Here is a 27,254-nt window from a genome sequence, read left to right on the forward strand (position 1 = left end):
AGATATTACGTAGTTTGGATTTATCAATAAACTATTTCAATTAAAAGATACTAAAAAATTGAAATAATGTCAATTGAACAACTATCTATTGGTAATGAATTAAAAGATTCTTATAAGGCTACTTCTACATGGATTAATAATGGAATAAATTTTCTATCCGACATAGATCAATTTTATAGAGAAAGAGCTTTGATTGAAAAAGAATATTCAACTAAATTAAAAGCACTTGTGAAAAATTATTATGAAAAGAAGGCCAAAGTTTCATCAAATTTATCCGTAGGAGATGAACCACAAATTACCCCTGGATCCTTAGAAAGTGCTTCGTTGGTTCTATGGACAGATGTATTGACTCAAACTGAAGCAATTGCGGAAGAGAAATCTAATTTTAGTCATGAATTAACCATGAAAATAGGAGATAACTTAGTAAGTTTAAGATCCAAATGTGAAAGGATTGAAAAACAAATTTCATCCATAAATGATTATTTGGTTAGTGAAAAAAAGGGAACTGAAGAAGAAGTAAATAAAGCCAAAAAAAATTATGACGCATTATGTCAAACAACAGAATCTGCAAGAGATAAAAATCAAAAATCACCAAGTGATAAACATCAAAGAAGACTCGAGGAAAAAGAAATTGAAATGAATAATGGAAAAAATGCATATTTAATTAAAATAAACATTGCGAATCGATTAAAAGATAAGTATTATTATCAAGATATTCCTGAAATTTTAGATTATTTACAAGAATTAAATGAAGATAGAGTATCATTATTGAATAAATTATTAAGAAATGCAAATATAATAGAAAGGAATCTGCTAGATCGTATAAAAGAAAAACTTCATACAATTGATAAAACAATTGATCAAAATAATCCAAAATTAGATGTTGCAATGTTTATAAAGCACAATTCAATAAATTGGGCAGAACCTCAAGATTTTTATTTTATACCTTGTTCATTTTGGCATGATGATGAAAGTCTAATAATAAAAGAACCAGAACTCACTGAATTAAAGAGAAGACTAAATGTTGCATCCAGGGAATATAATAATTTTGAAAGATCATGTCTTGATATAAAACAACTGTTGGAAGAAAGTACAACTAAAAGAAAACAAACAGATGAATCAATAACTTTAAAATTTGATGCTGAATTACAAAGTTCATTAAGTTTGTTAAATAAATTCATGAAAGAAGATACAAGTAGAGTTAAAAATGAAGTTGAAATTGAAATTATACAAAATTTTGCAGGTGATAAAGATTTAAGTTATACTGCACCAATAAAAGAGAAAAAATCAAGATTCGGGTTTTTGAAAAAAAAATCAACTCATAATGGAGAAGTAACAAATAATACTCATGACGATAATTACTCACTACATACGGTTAAAACAAATACTTCTGGACACAGTGGATTGTTTAACCTAAGAAGAAATAAAACTACAGCTTCAACATTTAGTGCTGAAACTGTTAATACCAGCAACGGGAGTTCGACAGCTAAAGCATTATATGCTTATCAGCCCACTAGTGCTGATGAAACTGGTATGACATCTGGTGAAGAAGTAAGAGTAATAGAACTAGATGATGGATCAGGTTGGACATTAGTCAAAAGTGTACAAGGTCAAGGTCTAGTACCAACATCATATATTGAAATCTCTCATGCTCCAACAACTTCAACTACAACAACCCCCAAAAAACAAGCTCCACCAACAGTTGCACCAAAAAGAGGAGCTCGAAGAGTTCAATATTTGGAAGCACTTTATGATTATCAAGCTGATGGAGAAGATGAACTAAGTATACATGCTGGTGATAGAATTATCTTGGTGCAAGATGATACTGAAGGTAATGGGTGGACTGAAGGTGAATTAAATGGTGAAAAAGGTATGTTTCCAACTAGTTATGTTAAAAGGATTTAAAAGTACAAAATTAAGTATAGGGTTTTTAAAAATATATTAGATATTTTCTATGATTAACAAGATGAAATATGAAGATTTTCTTAGTATTTGATTAGAATCAATTCTCTATTAGTAGTTGAATTTTTCAATATTAAATTTAATTGAAAAGAGGTTTTTACTTCACTGTATGTTAATGTCACTATCATGAATTAATACATAGCCAAAAGTACATTTAACGTTCATTGATAAGATTTAAGTTAAACATTTGACTAATAAAGCTTGAAGCTTTTAAATTGACTTTGCCACAAGTCTATTTCAGAAAGTTGAGAATGGAGATTCATCATAGTATTACAATTTCTGAAAAGCGGGGAAGATAAGAAAGTGTGCTACCAAAATTATGTAAAAAGGAGGGGTAGATAAACATTAGCCACCAAAGTATGATAGAGTTAAGTGCATTATCTAACAATTCATTTTATTACATCCGAATATAATGATGAGAGAAATTCACCTGATTTCAATCTTTTTCCTCTACTTTTTTGTCTTTTATTATTTTCACTTTTGTTTTCTTTATTTTTATGACTTATATTTTGATCATACTTGGGAGATTTTCATATATTCGACTCCGTTAAAATCATCTATATAAAAATCATTTGGATTGATTTTTTTTTTTGATTTTGATAAAATTCATACATATGAATTATACAGAATGCACTAATAACAAACTGCTAAAATTTATCACCAAATCCTCCATCTATTAATTCTTTGATCATATCAAGGTTTTTTTTTAACTAATAGAACTAAATGGATAACCCTTGATCATATAAACAAGTAAATAGTTATTGAATTGTATGACAAAAATTGTACTGAACTCGATAAATTGCAAAATCTCCAATAAATGAACAAAACTTGAAACTCTACAAAAACGACTACTCTTGATTACAAATATAAAATCAATAGTTTCAGATAATTTAAAAGTCTTAAGTTTTGTATATTATATAATGGTACAGAATCTAATCAAAAAGTGAAGCATAACGGTTTAACAACTAAATGAATTAAACCACTAGAATTAAAATCATTTTGGTGTATTCTTTAAAGCAGCAAATCTTTTAGCTATATCTTCAAAATCATCTTTTGGCTTCACAGGATCAACGGGTTTCTTACTAGCAGCAACACTTGGTTTATCATTTAATTCAGTTAATGGATCCTCTTTTATTGCTTCTTTAGTACCACCATTTTCATTATTATCGTTATCATTATCATCTTTTTCATCATCATCATCAAGTTTTAAATTTTTCAACCCACTATATGGAACAGAATAAGCTAATGCGATTTCAACTAAATACATATTTACTAATTCTTCACTGGGGGCATCAATTATACATTTTCTTACAATCTTGTCGGGGACTGTTTGTTCTGAATTTTCTAAACATTCTTTACCAAATTCAGAACCATATTTTAATATAAATATGTCTTTTATAGTTTGTAATTCTTTTAATTCTGTAAAATTTGCAGAATATATTATTGAACTTATTGATTCAATAAGATTTTTATCTAATGTTGATCTTTCCAAAATAAGATTAATTCTAGTTAATAATAATTCACAATATAATTCTAAAATTTCTAATAATTCAATATATATATCATCTCTTATTATATTTTCTACTTTTATTTTGGCAGATGATTCTTTTCTTTGATTTAATAATTCAGCTAATTGTCTTCTTTGTTGTTTTGTTAATGCTATTTTTTTATCTTTTGTGAAATTTATTTTTGAAAGTGCCATTTTTAAATTGATTTTCAATCTTGATTGTTGTAAATGGGGTGGAATTGGTTTGGGCATTTTTAGTTTATTGTTTGAGGTGGTATGAGGGGGTTTATAAGTTGAATTGGATTAATTGGGTTGATTCAAGTGATTTTTGGTTGTATTTAAGTTGGTGATGTTGAATACTTTTGTTTTTGTGTTTTAATTTACTCTAATCTATTTCATTCTATGTTATTTTATTTTATGGGGTATCAACCATTTATATGAGCTTAATAATAAAGAACCGGGTTTTACAAAGTTAGTGACTCTATTTATAATTCATTCAATTTCATTGAACAATTTTCCATTGTACTATACAATTGTCTATAAAAGTTAAAAAACATTTGAAACTTATTCTAATACAACAGTATGATCATGTGGTGGTATACCTTTTACCAAGATTTCTTCATCATCTTCATCAAAATTTGCACCAATATTATCAGCACTTCTTGTAATTCTTTTTAGAGTACAACATTGAATTTCTTTTATCCATTCATCATTCATTATTTCTTCTAATGAAGCTCTTTTTCGAGGATCTATTTGTAACATTTTATTTATAATTGGTCTTGATGCATGAGGTAATAATCTCATTAATCTATAAGGTCCATGAATTTGTTTATGAGATGAAGATTTCTTTTTAGTTGATTGTGAATTAGAATCTTTTTCAATTTCGGCTTGTTTTTGTTTTTGTTTTTCTTCTTCTTCTTGTTGTGCCACAAGTTTTAAATAATTTGAATCTGATTTTCTTATTTCTAAAAAATGAGTTTTTAAATCATTTTTTTTATTTTCGTAATATTCTAATTTTTGATCAATTTCTTTTAATTGAACGAGTACTTCAGTTTCTTGTTCTTCATTTAAAATTTCAAATTCCATTAATTTATCAGTTTTAGATTCAATTTTTTGAATATCATTCATGATTTCATCTTCATCTTTTTGATTTTCTTCATTATTAATATCTTTAATTTCTTCAACTTCATTATCTTCTATTAATTTCTTTTTCTTATTTGATCTAACAATCATATTTTTCAATTTTCTTTGTTGTAATAATAATTTATGACATTCATTACTTAAATAATAATCATGAAAATTATCATCTGGCATACAATACAATTTAAAACTATTATCTTTTTCAGGATTTGGGATTTTCCAAGGAAATCTTTTTAATGTCATACAACAATATATTATTGCTATCGACCATAAATCAACTGGTTGTGGATTATAAGAATTAGGAGATTTTAAAACTTCTGGTGCTAAATATGGATCACTTCCAACAATTCCATGACATGGATGTATACTGTCTTTTGAATTACCAAATTGATCATAAGGATATTTAAAGATAACTGCTGAACCAAAATCTATAATTTTTAGTATCCCATCCATTGTGATAACACAATTATCTAATTTCAAATCTCTATGAGCTAACCCCAAGCTATGTAAATAATTAACACCTTCCAAAATTTGTTTTAAACAACAATTTATTTCAGCTCTTGACATTTCTCCACTCATTACAACTGCAAAAAAATCAATTGGTGCATATTCCATAATTTCAAAATATCGATTATTTTCATGAATTATATCTATTGTTTTTATAATGTTTGGATGTTTTAAAGTTGATCCTATACAATATTCTGCAGTACATTTTCTTGTATAATCCCTTAAAGTTTCTGTTGACCTTCGAGCTCTAAATTCTTTTACTGCAAAAGTTTTTTGATCAGATGGTCTTGTTATTAATTTAACTGATCCACCAGCTCCACTACCTAATTCTTTACCTATTTTACCATATTTTTTAACTAATGGTGAATTATCATCAGTGAAAGGATCTCTATTTGAATTTGTTGAATGTGATGCATTTTGTAATAATTGTGTTGATGTTTGATTAATCATATTAGCTAATGATGTACTCGAATGTTCTCGTGATGGTGCATTACTTGAAGGTGAAATTGTTCCTGTTGGTTGTGGTTGATGGGGATGATGAGGAGGTTGAACTGATAAATTATTTGAATTAGCTATTGGAGGTGGAGAATGTAAATTATTTGAATATTGTCCATTATTTTTTTGATTTGATAATTTTTTAGTTGGTTTAAAAAATCTTTTTAATTCAACCATTGATCCAGAAGGCTTTTTTGTTGTTTCATCAGAATGTAGTAAATTTGAAGATTGATGAGGTTGGCCAGCTATTGGACTATGAATTATTGGAGTAGTTGAAGGACTTGGTGAAGTATTTGAAGTTTTATTATGTTGATGCAAATTTGATAAATGATTATTTAAATTATTATGATTTAATTGATTAACTGTATCAGGAGAATTTGTTCCACTTGGACTATTTAAACTTTCCATTGAATCATGTTTACCAATATTAAAACCTAGGAATTTTCTACCTGTTGAATGGTTTGAAGTTGATGGTGATAATTCACTACCTTCAGCATTATGATGTTTATGATGTTTTGTAAATAATTTTAATTTATGTTTATCAGGCATTTTTTTGAGATATTGTAGTAAATGACAAAAGTTGATAAAAATTAAATAATCCAATGATAAGGTTCGATAATTGAAAATTAAAAATTAATTATGGAATAGAATTAAACTAGTATGAATTGTTTTAGTTGGTTTGAAAAAATTGGTATAAATCCTTCTTTTCGGATATTTGAAGTAATTGATTTATTGTAGTAATAAAAAAAAACAAAAATCTTTTGGTAATTGACTAAAGTATACAATAATTAAAGTTCTGACATGTATTGGTTGATTATTTTATTAGTGAGATAGTTTTAATAATTAATAATTAAATGTAGTGAAATGAAAATTAAATTTGATGATTAATGATTAATGATTATAAATTGAGTTGTAAAAGGTGATTAATGAATTTTATTATGGTATTGAGAATTTCTTTGAGGTCTTATTAAGTATTTTCTAAATTTCTTAAATTCTCCTTTACTTTATATTATCTAATGTTGGATTAATAATTGAATAAAAAATGTATATAATGATTTATTGATAAATATAATCTAATACCTTTATATTGGTTGGTTGCCTTTTTTTTTTTCTATAGAATTTTTAAAAGTGTGTACAAAAAAATAAAATACTTATAACTTAATAAATATATTAATAGTTAAAATTTAAATTGAATCAAATTAAAAGAATGATTTAGTGAGAATGATTGATATTAATAGACTTATACTATCGTTTTAAGTGAATGATTGAAATTAAGATGTTGCGGTTATAACTGTTTATTTAATTTGATTAAATTAATTGATTGACGTGATATATATAATATATTATTATAAATACTTATTATTACTTAAGTACTAATAAATATTACTAACATAAATAATAAAAATATTAAATCATTTAATTGGATAGGCTTATTAAAAATAAAGTAGTAAAACAAAAATACTTAATTAGGAAATATTTGTGAGGCTTAGATATAGACATCAATTAGGATCTAAATCGAAAGTATAGATCAATTGTATCTTTCTTCTTCTATTTTGAGTACTTACAATTTTTAAATAATATTCACCTTCTACGATAAATTTTAAATCCATTCAGTAGATTAATAAATAAAATATTAAATTGTCTATTACTCCTAACTAATTTATTTAAATTCTTCAAATGATAATTTCTTAGGTTTATATTTCATTTGATTTTTATTTAATTTAATAATTTTTTTTTCACCAGTTTTATTATTAATTAATTCCATATGAGTATTATAATTTATATTATTAATTTTGTCATTTGAATCAAATATATTTTTATTAGTCTTATTTTTATATTCAATTGTGGGTTTATCATTATCTAAAAATGGATTTGTCATTTTTACTTTTGGAATATTTTTAATATCTTCAAATTTCATTATTTTTACTTCTTCTTCTTCTTCTTCTTCTTCTTCTTCATCACTTTCATCATTGAATTTATTATTAAACAGTTTACCATGCCATTGTTTTATTTTTATATCATCAATTAATTGTTTTTTTGGAGTTGTTGGTTCATGAGAGATATCTTCATTTATCTCTATATCCATTTCTTCATTTATTCCATTAATGTCATTATTATTATCTTTTTGATTTTTTAATTCTTCAATTTTTTTCTTATCAAATATTATAGATGAATTATTTGATATTAATGATAGATTCTTGTAATTCCTTCCTTTACCTATAGTTGATGGTGATGGTAAAAATAAACCAAATGATATTTTTTCATTATTATTAAAAGTTGATAAATTGGAATATTTATTATTTGGAGTTGTTGTTGTTGTTGATGATGATTGCGATGTTGGAGGAGCTAAAAATATATCATTCAAATTTCTTTTCCTACTATATATATGATGATGTTGTTGATGCTGTTGAGGATGATGTAGATTTGATGATTTAGTTGGTGATTTTTGTGGAGTTTTTGGAGTGAAAGGATATTGCTTATTAGTATCAGTATTTGATTTTCTTCTTGATTGTAATGATGATGATGTTGATTCAAAAGTTGGTTTTTTATTCTTGGTAACTGTTGATGGAGTTAATAAAAATGATTTGTTATTATTCATTCTATTTGGAGTTTCATAATTATTAAATTGTTTGTGGAGTTGATTTTGATTTTGTTGATTTGTATCCAATGATACTTTATTGTTATTTAATCTGGTTCTTGGTGGAGTTTGTGGAACAAAAAAAGGATTTGACATGACTAAATATGAATTTTAATAAAGTTGAATATAGAGGCTGTTAAATTAATATATGAATGCAAAACACGATAAGATTGTTTGATGAATGTAAATGAACCTGAAATTTCAGCTAATAATGAATAATTGTAAATAATGCTTAAGTTAATGGCTAGACTTATGTGACGATATAGCAAAGATTGATTGATTAATTAGTTAATTGATTAATTAATTGATTAGAATGATAAAGATTGATTTGATAAAACACGTCTTGTAAATCCTCTAATTTTTTTTCTGGTTCCTCTCTATCTAATATCAATTAATTTTTTTTCCTTCTTTTTAATCTTTTCTCTCTTTAAAATTTCAATTTAATTTTGCTGCAAAAAATTATTAATAAAAATGGCTGGTTTGAATTAAAAATTTTGTATTGTTACTTCATAATTACACTTATTTTTAAAGAACTAAACTACTTTATCATATGATATGAAGCAATTGTTAACTCTTACGTTAAAATAAAGGGTTCTGTGAATTCACTTAATACTTTAATGTGAATAGAAAAATGCTAGTTCTTCAAGATATGTGGCATACATAGTGTGAATTTTTTATTTTAAATAGCTCAACCACTTTATTTAAACGTCTACAATTTTATATTCTCTTTAAATTACAATTTAATTTGAGAATTATAAAAGACATATAGTAATTCTTGTGAATATGAAGATTAATATTTAAACAATTCTAAATATAAATCGATACAAAAAAGAAATTATAAGTACGCAAGTGGTAGCGTTGTTTAGCAACAAAACAAACAATTCGTAAATATAAAAATATTATCGTAATTATTTCAGCACAAACTTCAGTACTAAGGCGCGTAGTAAAAAATCAACGGGTCCATACGGTTTTCGTACCAAAGATTTGTACATGAAATTAATCTATTGTTCTGTTTTTTTCCGCTAAACATTTATTGATGTATTTTTATATAACAAGTGAATCATTATATACTATAAACAATCAATCATTTAATAGGTTTAATACATATGACCTCGTGCAAATGAAGCCAGATGAATAATATATATTACTCTCATATTCTTTGTTTGTGTCTTACACTTATTACTATTATTTTTATTGTAGACTATTGTATTAGACTTAACAAGAATTCAAAAAAGAAGAGAGAGAAAGAAATAAAAAAAAAATTTATCAAATATTAATAAAAGACTCTCAACAATAAAATAATCATATGAAAAACAACGTTTTATTATAATTTTAATATATTTATATACAACTTTAGAATTAAAACATTAATGAAATTAATATAACATCCTTATATACTTGATACAATTTAATAATATCACCGTTTACTTACATCTATATATTAAATATATATATACATCATTTATTCAAATAAATTTGTTGTACACTACAAATATTGAGGAAATTAATTCAATTTATTTACTTTAGTTTAATTGAAATAAATATATTATCATCATAAATTACCAATATATATTAATTAATCTCATTCATTCCTTTTAAAAATCACATTGACTTCATTCAAATTATAACGCGTAAAAATTTAGTTCAAACTCATTATTTATTATAAAAAATTATGGGAGTTTTATCATTATTTTGTTGTTCTGATTCAACTGAAGATAATGAAGATAAAATGCAACAACAACCTCAACTGTCTCATTCTCAACAAAATAGACCAATATCAAGGCAACAACAACAATCACAAAAAAATAATCAAATGTCAAATGGATTAAAATCTAAAAATCATTCATCATCATCTTCAAATTCATTACCAATAGCAACAAATGAAAACAACAACAATAATAATAAAACCACTAATAACAACAACTCAAAACTGAATAATAAAAACAATCAACAACATTTACAACAACAAAATCAAGATGAAATACTACCATCAAAAGAATTAAATCATAATGAAAAATTACAAAATCGAAAGAACACCAAAAAGGATTTATTAGATGATGATCATTCAATTAATGAAACAGATACAATAACAAATACAAATGAAGATTCAAATAATCATACACCAAAATCATCACAAAATGTGCCGCAAGAATTAACAGATAACAACCACAACAAAATATTAAATGCAGGTGATATAATAGCACAAGTAAGTCCAAATGAACAACCAGCTCCAATCCCCAATCAATCACAACAACAACATCAACCACCACCACAACAACAATCAGATGAAGTAGATACAGATGTAGATGAATATTATGAAGATGATGATATGAATTCCAATAATTCAACATTAGATTTAACAAGATTACAAACAGGTCAAGCACATAATGAAGAAACAGGATCATTATTAGGTCATAAACCATTAAAATTTCAACAAAAAAAATGTCTTATTTTAGATTTAGATGAAACTTTAGTTCATTCATCATTTAAATATTTAAGAACAGCAGATTTTGTAATACCAGTTGAAATAGATAATCAAATTCATCATGTTTATGTAATAAAAAGACCAGGAGTTGATGAATTTTTACAAAAAGTTGGGAAATGGTTTGAAGTTGTTGTTTTTACTGCATCAGTATCAAAATATGGTGATCCATTATTAGATAAATTAGATTTTAATAAACTGGTTCATCATAGATTATTTAGAGATTCTTGTTATAATTATCAAGGAAATTTTATAAAAAATTTATCACAAATTGGTAGACCTTTAAAAGATACTATAATTATTGATAATTCTCCTGCAAGTTATATTTTCCATCCTCAACATTCAATACCAATAAGTTCTTGGTTTAGTGATACTCATGATAATGAATTATTGGATTTATTACCATTTTTGGAAGATTTAGCAAAACCTGTTGTTGATGATGTTGCTTTAGTTTTAGATATTTCACTATGATTAGAGTCAATTAAGATTTTTAAAATTAAGTAAATCAAAAACTCATCAAATTTCCGTATCTTAGTATTATACAATGAGGGTAAAAAATAATATTTATAGACATCAATTCGGTATAAAGCAGGACTTATACTACATCATTTAGAACTTAATCACAATGGAATGAAAACCAGGGATCACTTATTGTTATTAGTGGAAATTCATCAAATATATAATAAATAAATCACACCATCAATTAATCAATACTATAAACTATCACTAATATAGAAATCTTAACAATTTTTCAATTATTGAAATTTTTAATCTATGTATTATTATTCGTTAAAAAAATTAAATAATATAGTATTAATATAATATAATATAATATAATATAATATAAGATATAAATAGAAAGTAAAATGGGATTAGTACTCTTGTAGATATTTCTAAACAAGTTTTAAAACTTGTAAAAATATAAAATATTTAATATTTAATAATAAAAAAGCACAAAATATATTTACAATATTACACAAATATTAATTTAATATGATCTCGTAAATATTGAGATGACATTTTATTGATTATATACAAAGAACAAACTCATTAAAACAGAATACCATCATATACTAACCAATTCAAAAATGAAGATAAAAACAATAAGTAGATCATCAGATGCTTATGTACCAGTAAGGAACACACAAGAAAGCTCATTACCAAGAAATCTAAATCCTGCATTACATCCATTTGAAAGAGCTAGAGAATATACAAGAGCATTACAAGCAACAAAATTAGAAAGAATGTTTGCAAAACCATTTTTAGGACAATTAGGAGATGGTCATAGAGATGGAATATATGTTATTGCTAAAAATTATAATTCAACTAATCAAATAGCAAGTGGGAGTGGTGATGGAATTATAAAATATTGGAATTTAGGAACAAGATTAGAAACTGCAAGTTTTAAAGGTCATAATGGTATGGTTACTGGATTAACTGTTACTCCTCAAAATCAAATGTTAAGTTGTGGTGATGATAAATCTATAAAATTATGGTCAGTTGATAATGAAGAATTTGATCAAACTATAAATGATGATGAAATATATACAAATACAAAACAAGGATTAATTAAAATTTTCAATGGTGAACATTCTTTTAAAGGTTTAGATCATCATAGAAATGATTCCTTGTTTGTAACTGGTGGTGCACAAATTCAATTATGGGATATAAATAGATCAAAATATATAAGTAATTTATCATGGGGAGCTGATAATATAAATACTGTTAAATTTAATAAAACAGAAACTAATATAATAGCAAGTACTGGATCAGATAATTCAATAGTATTATATGATATAAGAACAAATATTCCTATACAAAAATGTACAACAACTTTAAGAAATAATTGTATAAGTTGGAATCCAATAGAAGCATTTAATTTTGTAACTGGTAATGAAGATCATAATGCGTACTTATGGGATATGAGAAATTTAAAAAAATCATTAAATATATATAAAGATCATGTAGCAGCAATAATGGATATTGATTTTGCTCCAACTGGACAAGAATTAGTAACTGGATCATATGATAAAACTATAAGAATTTTTAAAACTAATCAAGGTCATAGTAGAGATATCTATCATACAAAAAGAATGCAAAAAGTATTCAGTGTAAAATATACAACAGATTCAAAATATATAATATCAGGATCAGATGATACAAATTTGCGAATTTGGAGATCGGTAGCAAGTGATAGATCAAATATCAAATCAACAAAACAACGTCAAAAATTAGAATATGATAACAAATTAAAAGAAAAATTTTCAAATATGCCTGAAATTAAAAGAATTTCAAGACATAGACATGTACCTATTATAATCAAAAAGGCTCAAGATATTAAAAGAATTGAAATTAATAGTATGAAAAGAAAACAAAATAATGAAAGAAATAGTTCAAATAAAAAAAGACAAGAAGAAATTATTACAGAAAGAGAAAAACATGTTAGAGGTGTTGCTATTAATGATAATATATAAAAAGTTATATAAATAAAAATTAAAAATTTAATAAATTAATTCATTATCTTGAATTTGTTACACTTTTCCTAATACCCAAATAATTACAGTTATAAAAATTCATCCTTCTAATTTTAATCTCGACTTTGGCCCAAATTACGAGCCAGATTAGGTAATTTCAGTATTTTGAATTCCTCTTCTTCTTCGTCTTCTTAATTTTAATATCTCTTACTTAAGATATTTGAAAATTATAATATCACTATCTTCGATACTTATTTCTCTTGAAATGAATTGATGAAATTAAGAATTTCCATTTGATCGTCACTCTACTAGTTTCCAGTTTTTTATGAAAATGATTTATTTCTCTTGTTTAATATACTAAAAACGTTCAACTTGAAAAAACCTTATAGACATAAGTTTTGTCGAAGTTGAAACTTAACTTTAAAATCTACAAAGAAATGAAAAATTGGCTGCAAAATAAATGAAAATATATTATCATAAACTTTTAAAGAATGTCAACGATCAATTTCTAATTTTTTGCGTTCTTAGAAATATATAAATTTGAGCTTTGGGACAAGGTTGTATATGAAGTATTGATTGGATCGTAATTTAAATTTACATCAAATATTATAGTTTACTTAATATAGTTTTTACGTGAGACTTATTCTTTCATTCCCCTCTTTTCAAAATTTTCTATTTTATGAAACACAATATACATATTTTTTCAGATGAAAATATTTTACTTATAGAGAATTATTCAATTGAACAAATATATATAATTAAGCATTTACTCCCAATAATACTTGACTTAAGTATTCATCATCAAATGAAAATTTGATACTCATTTTCATGAAATATTATTTTAGATAAATTCATATAAACTCCGTTTCAATATATAGAAACTAATTTGATATAAAAAAGGGCTTATACATGATAATTAAATTAGACTAAGGAAAAAAAAATTAATATTTATATTAACTAATATTTGAATTTCATAAATTACTTTTTTTTTACAACCAATTTTATCACCAATATTTATATCATTTTCATTAAAATTCGTTTCAATCTCATTTAATTTGATTAATCCTTAATCATTAGAAGTTTCAAACATTAACTTATTAAATTGTTCAATGAATTTACCTGAGAAAAATTACCTAAGTTAATGCCGTCATTTTATTAAATTCTATAATATTAATTTGATACATTTGAATAAAATAATTTAGTATATTTAAGAATGAATGAATATAATCAATCTTCAAACATTGATAATTTTAACAACAGTAATGATATTAACAATTCGATAAACAATAATCTTATTAGCAATTCATCAACATCTAATTCAAATAATCATGAAGTTTTACAACCAAATTCAAGATTAACAAATTTTTTTAAAAATAATTATAATAATAATGATAATGATAATAGTAATGAAATTAATAATTCTAATAATACAAATGATTTAAATTCAACTATTCCAAATAAAAATGTTAAAATTAAATTAACAAATAAACATACTAAATCAAAGATTCATCAAAATAAAAAAAAGAGAAATATTACTTCTAGAGCTTGTGATGCTTGTGCAATAAGAAAAGTTAAATGTGATCCAAATACACCATGTGGTCATTGTTTATCAAATAATTTAATATGTACTAGAATTAGAATTAGAAAAAAATCAGGTCCAAAAACTTTAACTAATAAAACTTTGGAATCAATTAATAATTTGAGTGAAGTTATTGAAATAAATTCGAATAAAAATCAAAATCAACAATTACAAGTACCACAACATGATAATAAATCAAGACCTGAAATACATTCGAAAGCTTCATCATCATCTGCAACTAATCAATTTTCAAAAAGTCCTAGTTTTATTGAAGATGAAATGCTAACTAGTGCTCATTCATTGACTCCTCCAATTAGCAATAGATCATCCATAGCTCAATCATTAACTCCAAATGAGCAAGCACTAAATCAACAGCAACAGCAACAACAAAATCAGCAACAGTCAACAATCTCAACTGACGTACCGATAAACTCATATCAAGAAACCATAAATTCATCAACATCAGCAATAACTACAGAAGATTATCTAGTCACACCATATCATTTAATTGAAAATTTACGACTAATAGGAGATGAACCAGCAATTTATGAATTAATTAAACCGCTAATTATAAATACGGTCTTAACAAATTATTCAAAATTAATACAATTTTTGGAATCCAACTACCCAAATAATTCAAATTCAACACACAATCCACACTTAAGTGAAATTAATTTAATAAATCATCACGAAGATTCACTATATTTATCTAATTTGCTAATAATTTTAACTTTGAATCAAATTATTGCAGAATTTTTAATAAAGTTTAAAAAGACTAAATTTAAACATCTTACTCATTATTCCAAAAAAAAATTAATGTTTAATCCATTTAAAAATTTTAAAAATCTTTGTCATTTTAAAGTATTGGAAATATTAACATTAATTGAAAAAAATTTAATAGTACCACCAATCATACCTAAAATTAGAGCTGATAAAACCACTCAGAAAAATGAGCTGAATCAACTGACTGTTTTTTTCAATTTATCTCAAGTTAATTTTTATTTAGCAAGTTATTATAATATACTTAACCTTACAAATACTTTAAATTCCACTAATGAATCAAATAATTCCTATGGTAATGAAGCTCAAGAAAATCAAAAAATCATATATATGAATAAAGCTATAACTTTTTTCCAATTAATCAGCATTAAAGAAAGAGATGACATTAAACCTGTTAAAGAATTATATGAATTAATATTTACGTTTGAAAGATATTTTTTAGTTTTTAGTAGCTTTACTTACGGGTTCAACATTTTCAAGAACAACAACATATTATTAAAGTTGAGAGATAAAAAGTTTGAATCAGAAAATAAAACAACACTATTCCAATTAATGAATTTTTGTGATGACATGGGTTTAATGGATGATATTTGTAAACATTCAAGTTTTAATGCGTTATTAAATTTTAATAAAATAAAATCAATTTATTATGACATCAAATCAAAGTTATTGAATTTATCAAGACCTAAAGAAGATGAATATATTGAAAAAATTTTAATTCAAGTTATTCTATTTAAGATTTTAATTATAAAACCTTTAAATTTTGAAAACTGTAAAAAGGAAATATTTGAAATAATGAATCAAATAAGTTTCAATTTAGAAAAAGCCGATAATGATATTTTTAAAGTTAAAATATCAAATTATCAAATTTTACAACCATTATTACATATTTTAAAAATCTTTTTAGAATTGAAACAAGTTGAAGTTAAATTAAATTCTCCAATTAATTTACAAGATCAAAATCTTTTAGTTAGATATAGTGAATTGTTAATTATTCATTTACCTTTTTTCAATAATATTAATAAATTAATTAGAGCTCATAAAATTTTAAACAATTGGTTTTTAATGTTGAGTGAGATAAAAAAAGATGAATCTGAGATTGATCAACAACAATTCCAAGAACAAGAACAACTAAAAGATCAACAAACACAGGTACGCTTGTTACAAGAACAACCAAATCAGGCTTCGCAACAGCAACAGCAAGAAACACATCAGTATAATCCTCTTCAATCTCAACAAATACCACAAACTCCTATAACAGACGGTATACCTTTACATACAGGTATAACACCACAATCTCAAACTCAATTACAATCACTAAATCAATTATCATTTACGAATTTAAGTCATATACAACTGCAACAAAGAATTGCATCACAAATTGATATAAATGAGTTATTAAGAAATTTCAATAGTTCCTCAAATCAAAATTTACATCAAATATTAGTTAATCCAATTTCAGCAACACAATATAAAGCAGATGATGAAGAAGATGATGAAAAAATTGGAAATAAAAATCAAGAAAAATTAGAAGTTGATGATGATGATAATGAAGATGAAGAAGATGAAGCAAATGATTTTTTCAGTATAAAACCAAAAAATGAACATGGTCATAAATTTATTACTTCAGATCAAAAACAACAACAACAACGACAACAACAAAATTTCCAATTACCAATGAACATATCAACATCAATAAGTCAACAATTCCCACAAACTCAATCGATTATAAATTTAAATAACTTAAGTAATTCAAGTACAAAATCGTTTTTAAGTTTATTAAATGCTGCAAATTATATTGAGGATGAAGCTAATTTCAATTTAATGAATTCTACTGGAGGTAATAATTCAAATAATAATTTATCTGGGGATAATAATGGTAGTAATAACAACAAATCTTTAATTGGAGATTCTAGTTTTTTTAATTTAAATAATTTGGGATAAAGGATAATTTGGTAGAATTTAAGGTCTCAAAGTTAAGTATGTGTCTTTGAAAATTGTTAATATACATTTGAAATACAATTAATCTGAGTAAGAAAGTTCTTGTTATATACTTTTCCTCATAAAATGTTGTAGTTTTCTACCCTTGTTCTCAAATTTTTTTGAGTAATTATTTAATTATAATTGAAACTAGATGTAAAGTTAGTGAAATATACATACCCCAAACAACTCTAAATTATACCAATTTTACAAGCTATTTAACTATTTAATTAACCAAATAAAACCAAATTCTGACTTAATTCCTTTTTATTGATTATCAATAATGAACACTATTAAATGCTAGCAAATAGGATTGAATAAATAAGATCTTTTTATTTCATCAAGACCACATGAAGCTCCAAAATCAATCAAACTCATCAAACCACAAAGTCCAATGCTTAAATTGTGTTTTGACCAATTTTAAATAAATTCCAAATATTAATCTACGAGCGAACGCATGATTAATTTGATGCCTATAATTTTTACAGTTAGTAATAAATATAATTAAAATCCATCTTGTATCCCACTTTGTTATGTTCAATGTTGTACATCAAATATTCATCTACTTTTATCCATACTTTATCTGCTTAATTTGATGATCACTGGAATATTGATGTTAGTAGTATACATGATGAATTTGAAAATTAAATTAAGGTGCCTCTACACGTAGAACACCAAATTAACCACTTTAATAAATAGCGGATACCTGCAATTCACCAAAATAAAATCTAACATAAGTTAGGACAGTTGGGTTTTACAGTGTGGTAAATCTCATTGGTCTGAAACTTGCAGCAGTCAAAACTATTTTATTTTATCTTTGACCCAATCCTACTTGCTAGCATCATTTATGTTCATATTTTATTGAAATCATTAATCACCAGGACTAAAAAGTGTCAGTTAGTAAATTTATTTCTTAATCTGTAAATTTGAAATAGTTAATATAATTATCTATATTAGCATTTCATTTGATAAGTTAAATGAAACCGTTGATATATTATTTTGAATTGATTATGTAGTGTTGTAGTTTGTATATGAAATTGAAGTAGTAAAGAATGTGATTAAAAACATTTTTTTTTGAATATCAGGAAATCGATCTAAATTCAGTAAAAAATTAATTGCAAATTATTTTGATATGATAATTTTTTTGGTTGCAAAAAAAATAAAAATAATCTTGATTGTCTCAAAATATATAAAAGTGATTCGACACAAAATATTAATTTCACTAAAAAACATCTAAATTCTTACATTAAGGTCATGAAGCTATGATAGTGATTGCATCAAGTCATTCACTAAAAGAGATTCTTTCTTTCAGTATAATTAAATACTATTACTAGAAGACGAGCCTCACATATTTCTTTTGTAGAATTGTGGTCAATGATCTATATGTAGTAACCCAGACTCTACATTTTCAACACCATTTTTTGAATTTTTTTTTTAATTTGAACAGTATAAAATTGTTCTAGACTACAATTCAATCCATTTTAAACCACAAGTCTGGGGTAATTTATTATTATAACCATGTAATATCTATTTAATCTAAACTCACATAATAATGATAATTGTAAATTTTGAAACACTTTTGTACTTACATGAGAAATTACGTAAGCTTAAGTGATTCTCATTACGTAATTGAAATATGAAAAATATAAAGATGAGAAACTAAACCAATTTTATTTGCAACACAATTAATACCTACCACTACCTAAATCTTAATGATCAACATTATATGACAATACCATTAAACCAACCTCAAAGTACTACTGAATAAGCGAATTTGAAAAATCATCAAAGAAAGTTAATCAGTCATTTTGTTTACATCAAGGTTAAGAACAATCAGTTCTTTAATACCAAAATCAATCACTGACTCATCTATAAACTTCACAAACCATAGTAAACAATTCACAACTACCACATCAAATTTATCCAAAAATTTGATTAAAAAGAGACAACGAAAGCAATTTAGAAAAATTGAGAATAAACTCCTCAAACAAAAAAACATTCATAATATAAATAATAATTCATTATTCCTGGGAATGTTCAAAATAACAACTTTAACTCATATAAATGATGATACTTCAAAACCATTAATTTCATTAACTACAAGATTAGGAAACAAATATTTATTTGGTAAAATCCCTGAAGGAACACAAAGAATATTAAATTCAATAAATTCAGAAATTAAATATAATAAATTACAAGGTATATTTATAAGTGGAGCTATTTTGTCATGGTCAGATATTGGAGGATTACCTGGATTATTTCTTACTATTAGTGATGCTACAAAACAAGGGGTTAAAATATTCGGGAATTCTAAAATTTTATCATACATTGTGACTACTTGGAGACAATTTGTTTTTAGATTAGGTATTAATTTAGATATTATTGATGTTGTTGATGAGAATCAAGAAATTATTTTATCAAATGACGAAATAAGTGTAAAGTCTATTCAAATTGAACCAACAAACTTCAATAATTCATTAGAAGATTCTCCAATTTCAGATAATAACAATAATATACTATTTAGACAACTAAAAAAATTAGCTTCATTAATGTTCCCACTAGATACATCAGAAGTCAATAGTAGAAATCCAGAATCATACAAATCAGATCCATCACAAAAGGATATTCATACTCATGTAAAATTACCACGTTCAAAAATTTCTCAGTATTTTCAAACAAATAAACAAAATTCAATATCTTATCTTATAGAATTTGCCAAAATAAGAGGTAAATTTGATCCACAAAGAGCTAAAAATTTAGGTTTAAAACCAGGTTTACAATTCAGAGATTTAACTAATGGACAATCAGTTATTAATGAAAAGGGAGAAATTATTGAACCACATCAAGTATTAGGTCCAGATAAAATATTACCTAAAATTTTAATTATTGATATTCCAAGTTATGAATATTATGAAAATACAATCACTAATAATAATTGGTTTAATATTGAGAATTTAGGATTAATTTATCATTTCATTGGTGATGATATAAATTTTAATTTACAATCATATATTGAGACTTTTTTAAATAAGTTTTCCCCAAATGTTAAACACGTTATAAGTCATAAGTCAATAACTAACAATATTATAATGAATGATAAATTCGATTCAAATCAACTTAAATTGAAATTAATAATGAATGAAAATATCAATTTATTAAATTCTGAAAACTATAAAGATCTAAAAATTGAAGAAAATATAGAAAGGTTACATAGTTTACAAGCATTTGGATTAAATGAAAAGGGAATAATGACAAATAATTCACAAGTTATTAAAGCTTCAAGTGAAGATATATTCAACACTGAGATTGTTAATTCTAATGATTCAAATGTTTTAGAAATTTTATCAAATTTAAGTTTTGAAGATTTACAAAATTCAAAATTTAAATTAGATGATGATAATATTGATATTGAAAAATTGACAAATTCAGTTCATTTATGTACATTAGGTACAGGTTCAGCATTACCAAGTATAAATAGAAATGTATTATCCAATTTAGTCAGAATTCCATACCAAACAGAGACAGGTGAAATTATATATCGATCGGTTTTATTAGATTGTGGAGAAAACACCATTGGAAGTTTATTGAGAAATTTCGGACATAACCATCACCAAGATTTTATTAAAATTTTCAAAGAATTAAAATTAATTTATATATCCCATTTACACGCTGATCATCATTTAGGAATATGTTCCATAATAAATAAATGGTTTGAAATTAATACTAATGAAAATGAAAATTTATATTTAATCTTACCTTGGCAATTTATAACTTTTCTAAAAGATTGGTATATTTTTGAATCAAATTATAATCATAATTTCAATTTAAGCAGATTAAAAATGTTTAGTTTAGAAGAATTTTTAACTATTGAAGCTAGACAGGCTGAATATTCCAAGATATCAATTGATGAATTTGAAAAATTATATGATTCAAGTAAACTCAAAAATGAAATTATATCAAAGAGGGAAATTAATAATGTTGACATTAAAAGAGTTAACGAAATGTATGAATCATTAGGTATAAGAAGTATCAATAGTGTACGAGCATTACATTGTCCTTGGTCATATTCAACAACTTTTGATTTCAGTTTAAATTTCAACAATTCTCAATTTTTTAAAATATCATTTTCAGGAGATACAAGACCAAATTATAAATTTGTTAAAATTGGTTCAAATAGTGATTTATTAATTCATGAATCTTCATTAGATTTATATTGGTTAGATGAAGCAATTGCTAAAAAACATTCAACAAGTATTGAATCTATATGGATATCAAAATTAATGAATTGTTCAAATCTAATACTTACTCATTTTAGTACAAGATATGGAATGTCAAATAATTATATTTCAAAAGATGAGTTAGTGAAAGAATCTAAATTTTTACAAAACCAATTAAATAATAAAAAAATATATAATATAATTAAAAATATAGATTTAGAAGATTCATCAAATACCAAATTTGATTTAAATATATTATACGCTTATGATTTAATGAATATTAGATTCAGGAATTTGAAAAATCAAGAAAATTATTGGAATCAATTTTTAAAAATATTTGAAATTAATTCAAAGAAGAGAAAATTAGCTAATGATGATGATAATGATGATTGTATAAATGATTTATAGATTTTTGTAATTGTAAATATAGAAAAACTTTTGTAAATATTTGAAGTATATACCTACGGCAATGATAACATTAATACTAGTAATAGAAGAGATTATTATTAATATGTAAAAAACTTTGTAGTCTCATAATTTAACAAATTGTCACGACAATAATTCCTAAAACTCCTGGCAATTTCAATTAGTGTAATGTCTTTATTACACAAAATTATTTTAATTAATGTTTCAGATATTAAGGAGTTAGAAAGACATAAAACAAAGGGCAATAAAGGACTTGTTTATAATTAATTAAGTATTACACAACTAATTTCAGATTTTAAAAAACAATGACTAAAAAAGTGAAAAATCATAATCAGGATTGATGAGAAAAATATTCAACTCAAATAAATTTTTCAATTGATTTTACTTACTTCATTCTCGGTAGTGAACATTAGATTTTATATTATAAACTCTTTAAACATTTCGACGTATAATTATCTGTAACACCGATTGCTTTTCTTGTATTGCTTTGTTTCAAGTTAAATATTTAATCTTCAAATGAAAAAAATATAATTTGATTGCGTCAAATTCTAAATTTTTTAAAACAAGTTAAAGTTTTGAACTTAGTTTGACATGGCTTTGAATTATTGAAAAACTTTTTCCCAATTATCCCCAAAAGCTCTAAAATTTAACATTTTATTTTGAGTATATTTAGACTAAAAAACTAATTACTAAAATTTTATTTCAACTAATACGGCTCAAAGTTTTGGTCTAAATTACATTACTTTATTAAGTTATACGTGTCAACAACCACATGGCCAAGACTTTAGGATTTGTTTCATATATTTGACACTTGAAACAGGATTGCCTTATTTCTTATTTATTAAATTTTCTATTTCTTCAATAAAAAATTTTAAATGATCCAACATCTATCTATAAGATAAACCTTCATCTAATTTGTTCAGCTACTTGTCACATAATTTTGCAACAGATCTTCTTTTTATTTCCTCCAATACCATATTGTTTCAATTGTATTCCGTTCGGCTATTAAATAATTACTTTTCGAAAATTAAATGAACTAAACTTTTTTTAGTAAACTTTTTTAGGTGTTATTAATTTAATATGATTTCATGTAACTTGTGGTTTTATCATATTGGTCCATAATTTAAATTGACTTGGGGCTTTCTCTACTTACAACTCAAATTTTCTTGAATTAATATATATGTGATATGATCAAAAAAAATGGTTAGGCAATTTTTTTTTATTAATTTTGATATAAATATTGATATAAAAATCCACTTTATTTCACTTTATTTGAAACACTTACAAATTATACAACAAGTAAAGAAAAAAAAAACTTTCATCAAGAAACAATGTTTAGAAATTTAACATTATATATTACATTAATTTGTTTAGTTACAAATGCATTAAGTTTATATAAATGCTTACCAAGATCAACAAAATATTTTAAAATTTGAAGAATATGAAGATGTTAATAATTTATCACCATCATTATTAAATATAATTGTTGTTAATGCAAGTATATCTGAATTTTTGGGTTTACCATATAATCCAAAAATTGATTTTTCTTCAAATCGGTTAGGATTAAATGAAACAGATATTGAAGTTATTAAAAATGCTACTGATTATTTATTAAATAAAAATATTGAAGATATTGATGAAATTTCTCATAACATTTTATTATTAATTTATGGTGGTAATTATCAAAATATTAAATCTTCTGATATTAAATTAACTTTAAAAGAAGTTTATGAAGGATTAGGTGGAGAATATGAAATTAAATGGAAAGAAAATTGTAAACTATTTAAGAGGTAAAGTTCATCAATGTTTTGAAATTAAATATGACAATGATGATATTTGTTCCATTCTTATTTAGTGGAATATCTTTTTCGTTCTATGTCTACGCAGTTAAATTTTATAGGTAATCCTCTTGAAGAGAGAGGTGAATAAATATACTTGGTAAGCTTTTACCAAACCAAAAGAAATTTTTTCTGGGAATTTAGAATTTCTTAGCACTGTTTTAGTGATCCATAGCCACATTGTTGGTCAATGGTGGTAAAGTCTTAGTACGTGGTGATCATAAAAGTGCTCATTAAATCACAATATTTAAATTTCTTCAAACCTCGTTTTGCAGCCAAATATATTTTTCTGAATGATAATTGTGTGAACAAAAGTACCATATAATTGTACGTCTTTTTTTCATGAGTTCTCAGACTTTGAATTCTAATTTTTCGTTAGACTTCATGCAAATTCAAGGGATAGTTTTTGAAGTATCCCATTAGATTAATTAGGTTCGAAAAATTAATAGGTGGTAAAATATTGACCAGAAATAAAGAAAAAATTGCTGGGGTCATAGATGTTGTTGTACTACTTGAGCGTATATATGGTTGATAGGTTGAATCAGGTGAGTTGTGAATAAAGTGCAGAATAGTTTTTTTTACTTTTACAAATGATGAATTTGGTTTTTGTCAAATACTAATAAATCAACATTTCCTCAGTCTAGATTCATAACATATTTAGTTACTTAATTAAGTAGTCTATATTAGTTGTCTTTATACGTTTACACATGGAGATGATGTCATAAAAATCATTAAAAGTCACGGGTTCAAAAGAAGTGTATTATGGGCAGGTAATAACTTGATTCACCACGACTACGATCCAAATAATGATGACTTTGATATATATTAACAATTTAAAGTTAATTTGTAAAATTTAATTTAGTTTTAAATCAATATTTGTAATATTGATAAAATTAATCCAAATAATAAAAGTAACGGATAATAAAATTTAAAGGGGAGCAAATCAAAGGAAAAAAAGATTATTCTTTATACGTAGTTAATTAATTAATTAATATATTTATATATTGATTGAAAGACAAATAATAGAAATAAATGAATCTAGATAACTACTGTAATAATTGATTGGAAAATGTCTAGTTATAACAATTCAATAGATAAAGAAGGTTCAATAAAAACAAATGAGATATCATCAGATGACAATAATATGAATAATATAGAAATAGAAGATGTCTCAACAATATTAAGAAATCGTACAAATCCAAACCCCACAAAAGAAAGATCATCAACAATTGATTCAACAAATTCATCCATAATATCAGATTCAAGTTATTCATCATCCATAATATCAACTAATTCATTATCATCAACGACTGCGGATGGACAACCTAAAAAAAGAAGAAGTAAAAAAAAAATTAGAAAAAACAATACAAAAAAGTCATTATTAAATGTTGCACCATTAAATACTCCATTAAATCATAGATTAGAAACTTTGGGAGTAGTATGGCATTGTATAAGTATTCCTTTTTTTATATGTGTTTTTTTGATATGTATATCATTAGGTTGGGTAGTTTGGGTATCAGTAATTATACCATATTTCATATGGTGGTATGGGTTTGATTTACATACTCCAACTAATGGTAAAGCTTCATATAGAGTTCGCAATTCAATAAAAAATTTAATTATATGGGAATGGTTTGTTAATTATTTTCCAATAAAAGTTTATAAAACAGTTGAATTACCACCAACTTTTGAACAAGTTTTAATTGATGATGAATATGTTAATTTGAATTCAAAAGATGAAGAAGATTTAGTATCTGAAAATAGTAAGACTTTATTGGATAATATATTTAAAGTATTGGGGTTGAAGAAAAGATTAAATAAAAGTGATGAAATTATTTCGGTTAATGATAATAAGCAAAGTATAGCTGAATTAAGAGAAGAAGAAGAAGAAGAAGAAGCAGAAGAAGAAGAAAATTCTCCATCTGGTAATATTACTCAAAAGAAAACAATAATAGACCAAGATAATGATGAAAATTCTTCAATAACCAAAATTGAAACTTACAAAACAGTATCAACAGGTCCAAGATATCTTTTTGGTTATCATCCTCATGGTGTTATATCAATGGGAGTAGTTGGATTATTTGGTACAAATGCATTAAGAAATGAACCTTATGAACCAGTAAATAAATGGTTAAAACCATTTTTCCATGATCCATCAAAATACAAAAGATTATTTCCAGGAATAGGTAAAATATTTACATTAACTTTAACTACTCAATTTACTATACCATTTTATAGAGATTATTTAATGTCTTTAGGAATATCAAGTGCTTCTGCTAAAAATATTAAAAGTTTAATTAGTAATGGTGATAATTCTGTTTGTTTAGTTATTGGAGGTGCTCATGAAGCATTATTGAATTCATCAGTTGGTAAGAATTCAAGAGTTGGTTATGGATATAAAAAAGATGATTCAAATCCTGAAGAAGAACAACCAATATCATCATCTGATCTGGAATCAGATAGTGATAGATTCGAAGGTATACCAGCAAAAGAGTCCCCAAAAAAGGAAGTTAGATTAGTTTTAAATAATAGAAAAGGTTTTATAAAATTAGCTATAGAATTAGGTAATGTTAATTTAGTACCATTATTTGCATTTGGAGAAGCAGATGTATATAAATTAAATTTCCCAAAACCAGGATCATTTGGTGCAAATTTTCAACAATGGATGAAAAAAAATTTTAAATTTACTATACCATTTTTCAGTGCTAGAGGAGTATTTATTTATGATTTTGGTTTTTTACCTTTTAGAAATCCTATAAATATTGTTGTGGGGAAACCAATTCATGTACCAGAAGGTTGTTTACAAGAATATAAATTAAAACATCCTGAAGAATTTGAAGATGCTTCTAAAATTGAAGAAAAACCACCAATGAAAAAGACAAATTCATTTACTGATTTTATAAAATTATCAAAATCAAAAGAAAAACCATCAGAGGTGAAAGGTAATGGTACTGCTGCTAATTCAAGTCAACATAAAAGAAGTTCGGTACGTACTAAAATTCCTCAAGAGTTATTAGATAAATACCACAAATTATATGTTGATGAGTTAAAAAGAGTTTATGAAGAAAATAAAGAAAAATTTGGTTATGGTGATGTTGAGTTAAAAATTATTGATTAGTTTATATAGTTTATAGTTAATAAGACCCAAATTAATCACAAATAATTTACGAAAAAGTAAAAAATGATATAATATTTAAAACTATAAATTTAAATAAACCTATTTACATGT

General features: G+C 24.6%; 10 protein-coding genes across 10 annotated transcripts; 7 read left to right on the forward strand and 3 right to left on the reverse strand. All coding sequences in view use genetic code 12, as the record gives it.

Annotated features, from left to right (window-relative positions):
- Positions 1–66: 66 nt before the first annotated feature.
- Positions 67–1,905, forward strand: BZZ1 (Bzz1p; the record flags this gene model as incomplete). Its single annotated transcript, XM_051763025.1, has 1 exon — positions 67–1,905. One exon carries the CDS (start codon positions 67–69, stop codon positions 1,903–1,905), a length of 1,839 nt encoding a protein of 612 aa, XP_051619906.1.
- A 1,051-nt stretch (positions 1,906–2,956) lies between these two features.
- IST1 (Ist1p) lies at positions 2,957–3,721 on the reverse strand (the record flags this gene model as incomplete). Its single annotated transcript, XM_051763026.1, has 1 exon — positions 2,957–3,721. One exon carries the CDS (start codon positions 3,719–3,721, stop codon positions 2,957–2,959), a length of 765 nt encoding a protein of 254 aa, XP_051619907.1.
- Positions 3,722–4,033: 312 nt separating this feature from the next.
- Positions 4,034–6,160, reverse strand: HRK1 (putative serine/threonine protein kinase; the record flags this gene model as incomplete). The annotated part of the gene is made up of 1 exon (XM_051763027.1): positions 4,034–6,160. One exon carries the CDS (start codon positions 6,158–6,160, stop codon positions 4,034–4,036), a length of 2,127 nt encoding a protein of 708 aa, XP_051619908.1.
- Positions 6,161–7,271: 1,111 nt separating this feature from the next.
- Positions 7,272–8,345, reverse strand: SOL1 (Sol1p; the record flags this gene model as incomplete). Its single annotated transcript, XM_051763028.1, has 1 exon — positions 7,272–8,345. The coding sequence occupies one exon, from the start codon at positions 8,343–8,345 to the stop codon at positions 7,272–7,274; it is 1,074 nt and encodes a 357-aa protein (XP_051619909.1).
- A 1,576-nt stretch (positions 8,346–9,921) lies between these two features.
- KGF54_002539 (phosphatase) lies at positions 9,922–11,202 on the forward strand (the record flags this gene model as incomplete). Its single annotated transcript, XM_051763029.1, has 1 exon — positions 9,922–11,202. The coding sequence occupies one exon, from the start codon at positions 9,922–9,924 to the stop codon at positions 11,200–11,202; it is 1,281 nt and encodes a 426-aa protein (XP_051619910.1).
- Positions 11,203–11,819: 617 nt separating this feature from the next.
- On the forward strand, positions 11,820–13,205 carry SOF1 (rRNA-processing protein; the record flags this gene model as incomplete). Its single annotated transcript, XM_051763031.1, has 1 exon — positions 11,820–13,205. The coding sequence occupies one exon, from the start codon at positions 11,820–11,822 to the stop codon at positions 13,203–13,205; it is 1,386 nt and encodes a 461-aa protein (XP_051619911.1).
- Positions 13,206–14,418: 1,213 nt separating this feature from the next.
- On the forward strand, positions 14,419–17,508 carry KGF54_002541 (Zn(II)2Cys6 transcription factor domain-containing protein; the record flags this gene model as incomplete). Its single annotated transcript, XM_051763032.1, has 1 exon — positions 14,419–17,508. The coding sequence occupies one exon, from the start codon at positions 14,419–14,421 to the stop codon at positions 17,506–17,508; it is 3,090 nt and encodes a 1,029-aa protein (XP_051619912.1).
- Positions 17,509–19,577: 2,069 nt separating this feature from the next.
- Positions 19,578–22,169, forward strand: KGF54_002542 (tRNase Z; the record flags this gene model as incomplete). Its single annotated transcript, XM_051763033.1, has 1 exon — positions 19,578–22,169. One exon carries the CDS (start codon positions 19,578–19,580, stop codon positions 22,167–22,169), a length of 2,592 nt encoding a protein of 863 aa, XP_051619913.1.
- A 1,205-nt stretch (positions 22,170–23,374) lies between these two features.
- KGF54_002543 (uncharacterized protein) lies at positions 23,375–23,981 on the forward strand (the record flags this gene model as incomplete). The annotated part of the gene is made up of 2 exons (XM_051763034.1): positions 23,375–23,390; positions 23,626–23,981. The coding sequence occupies 2 exons, from the start codon at positions 23,375–23,377 to the stop codon at positions 23,979–23,981; spliced, it is 372 nt and encodes a 123-aa protein (XP_051619914.1).
- A 1,113-nt stretch (positions 23,982–25,094) lies between these two features.
- Positions 25,095–27,143, forward strand: KGF54_002544 (diacylglycerol O-acyltransferase; the record flags this gene model as incomplete). The annotated part of the gene is made up of 1 exon (XM_051763035.1): positions 25,095–27,143. One exon carries the CDS (start codon positions 25,095–25,097, stop codon positions 27,141–27,143), a length of 2,049 nt encoding a protein of 682 aa, XP_051619915.1.
- Positions 27,144–27,254: the final 111 nt, after the last annotated feature.

The sequence above is a fragment of the Candida jiufengensis genome (assembly GCF_024610255.1).
Source record: "Candida jiufengensis strain CBS 10846 chromosome Unknown scaffold3, whole genome shotgun sequence".
NCBI lineage: Eukaryota > Fungi > Ascomycota > Pichiomycetes > Serinales > Debaryomycetaceae > Lodderomyces > Lodderomyces jiufengensis.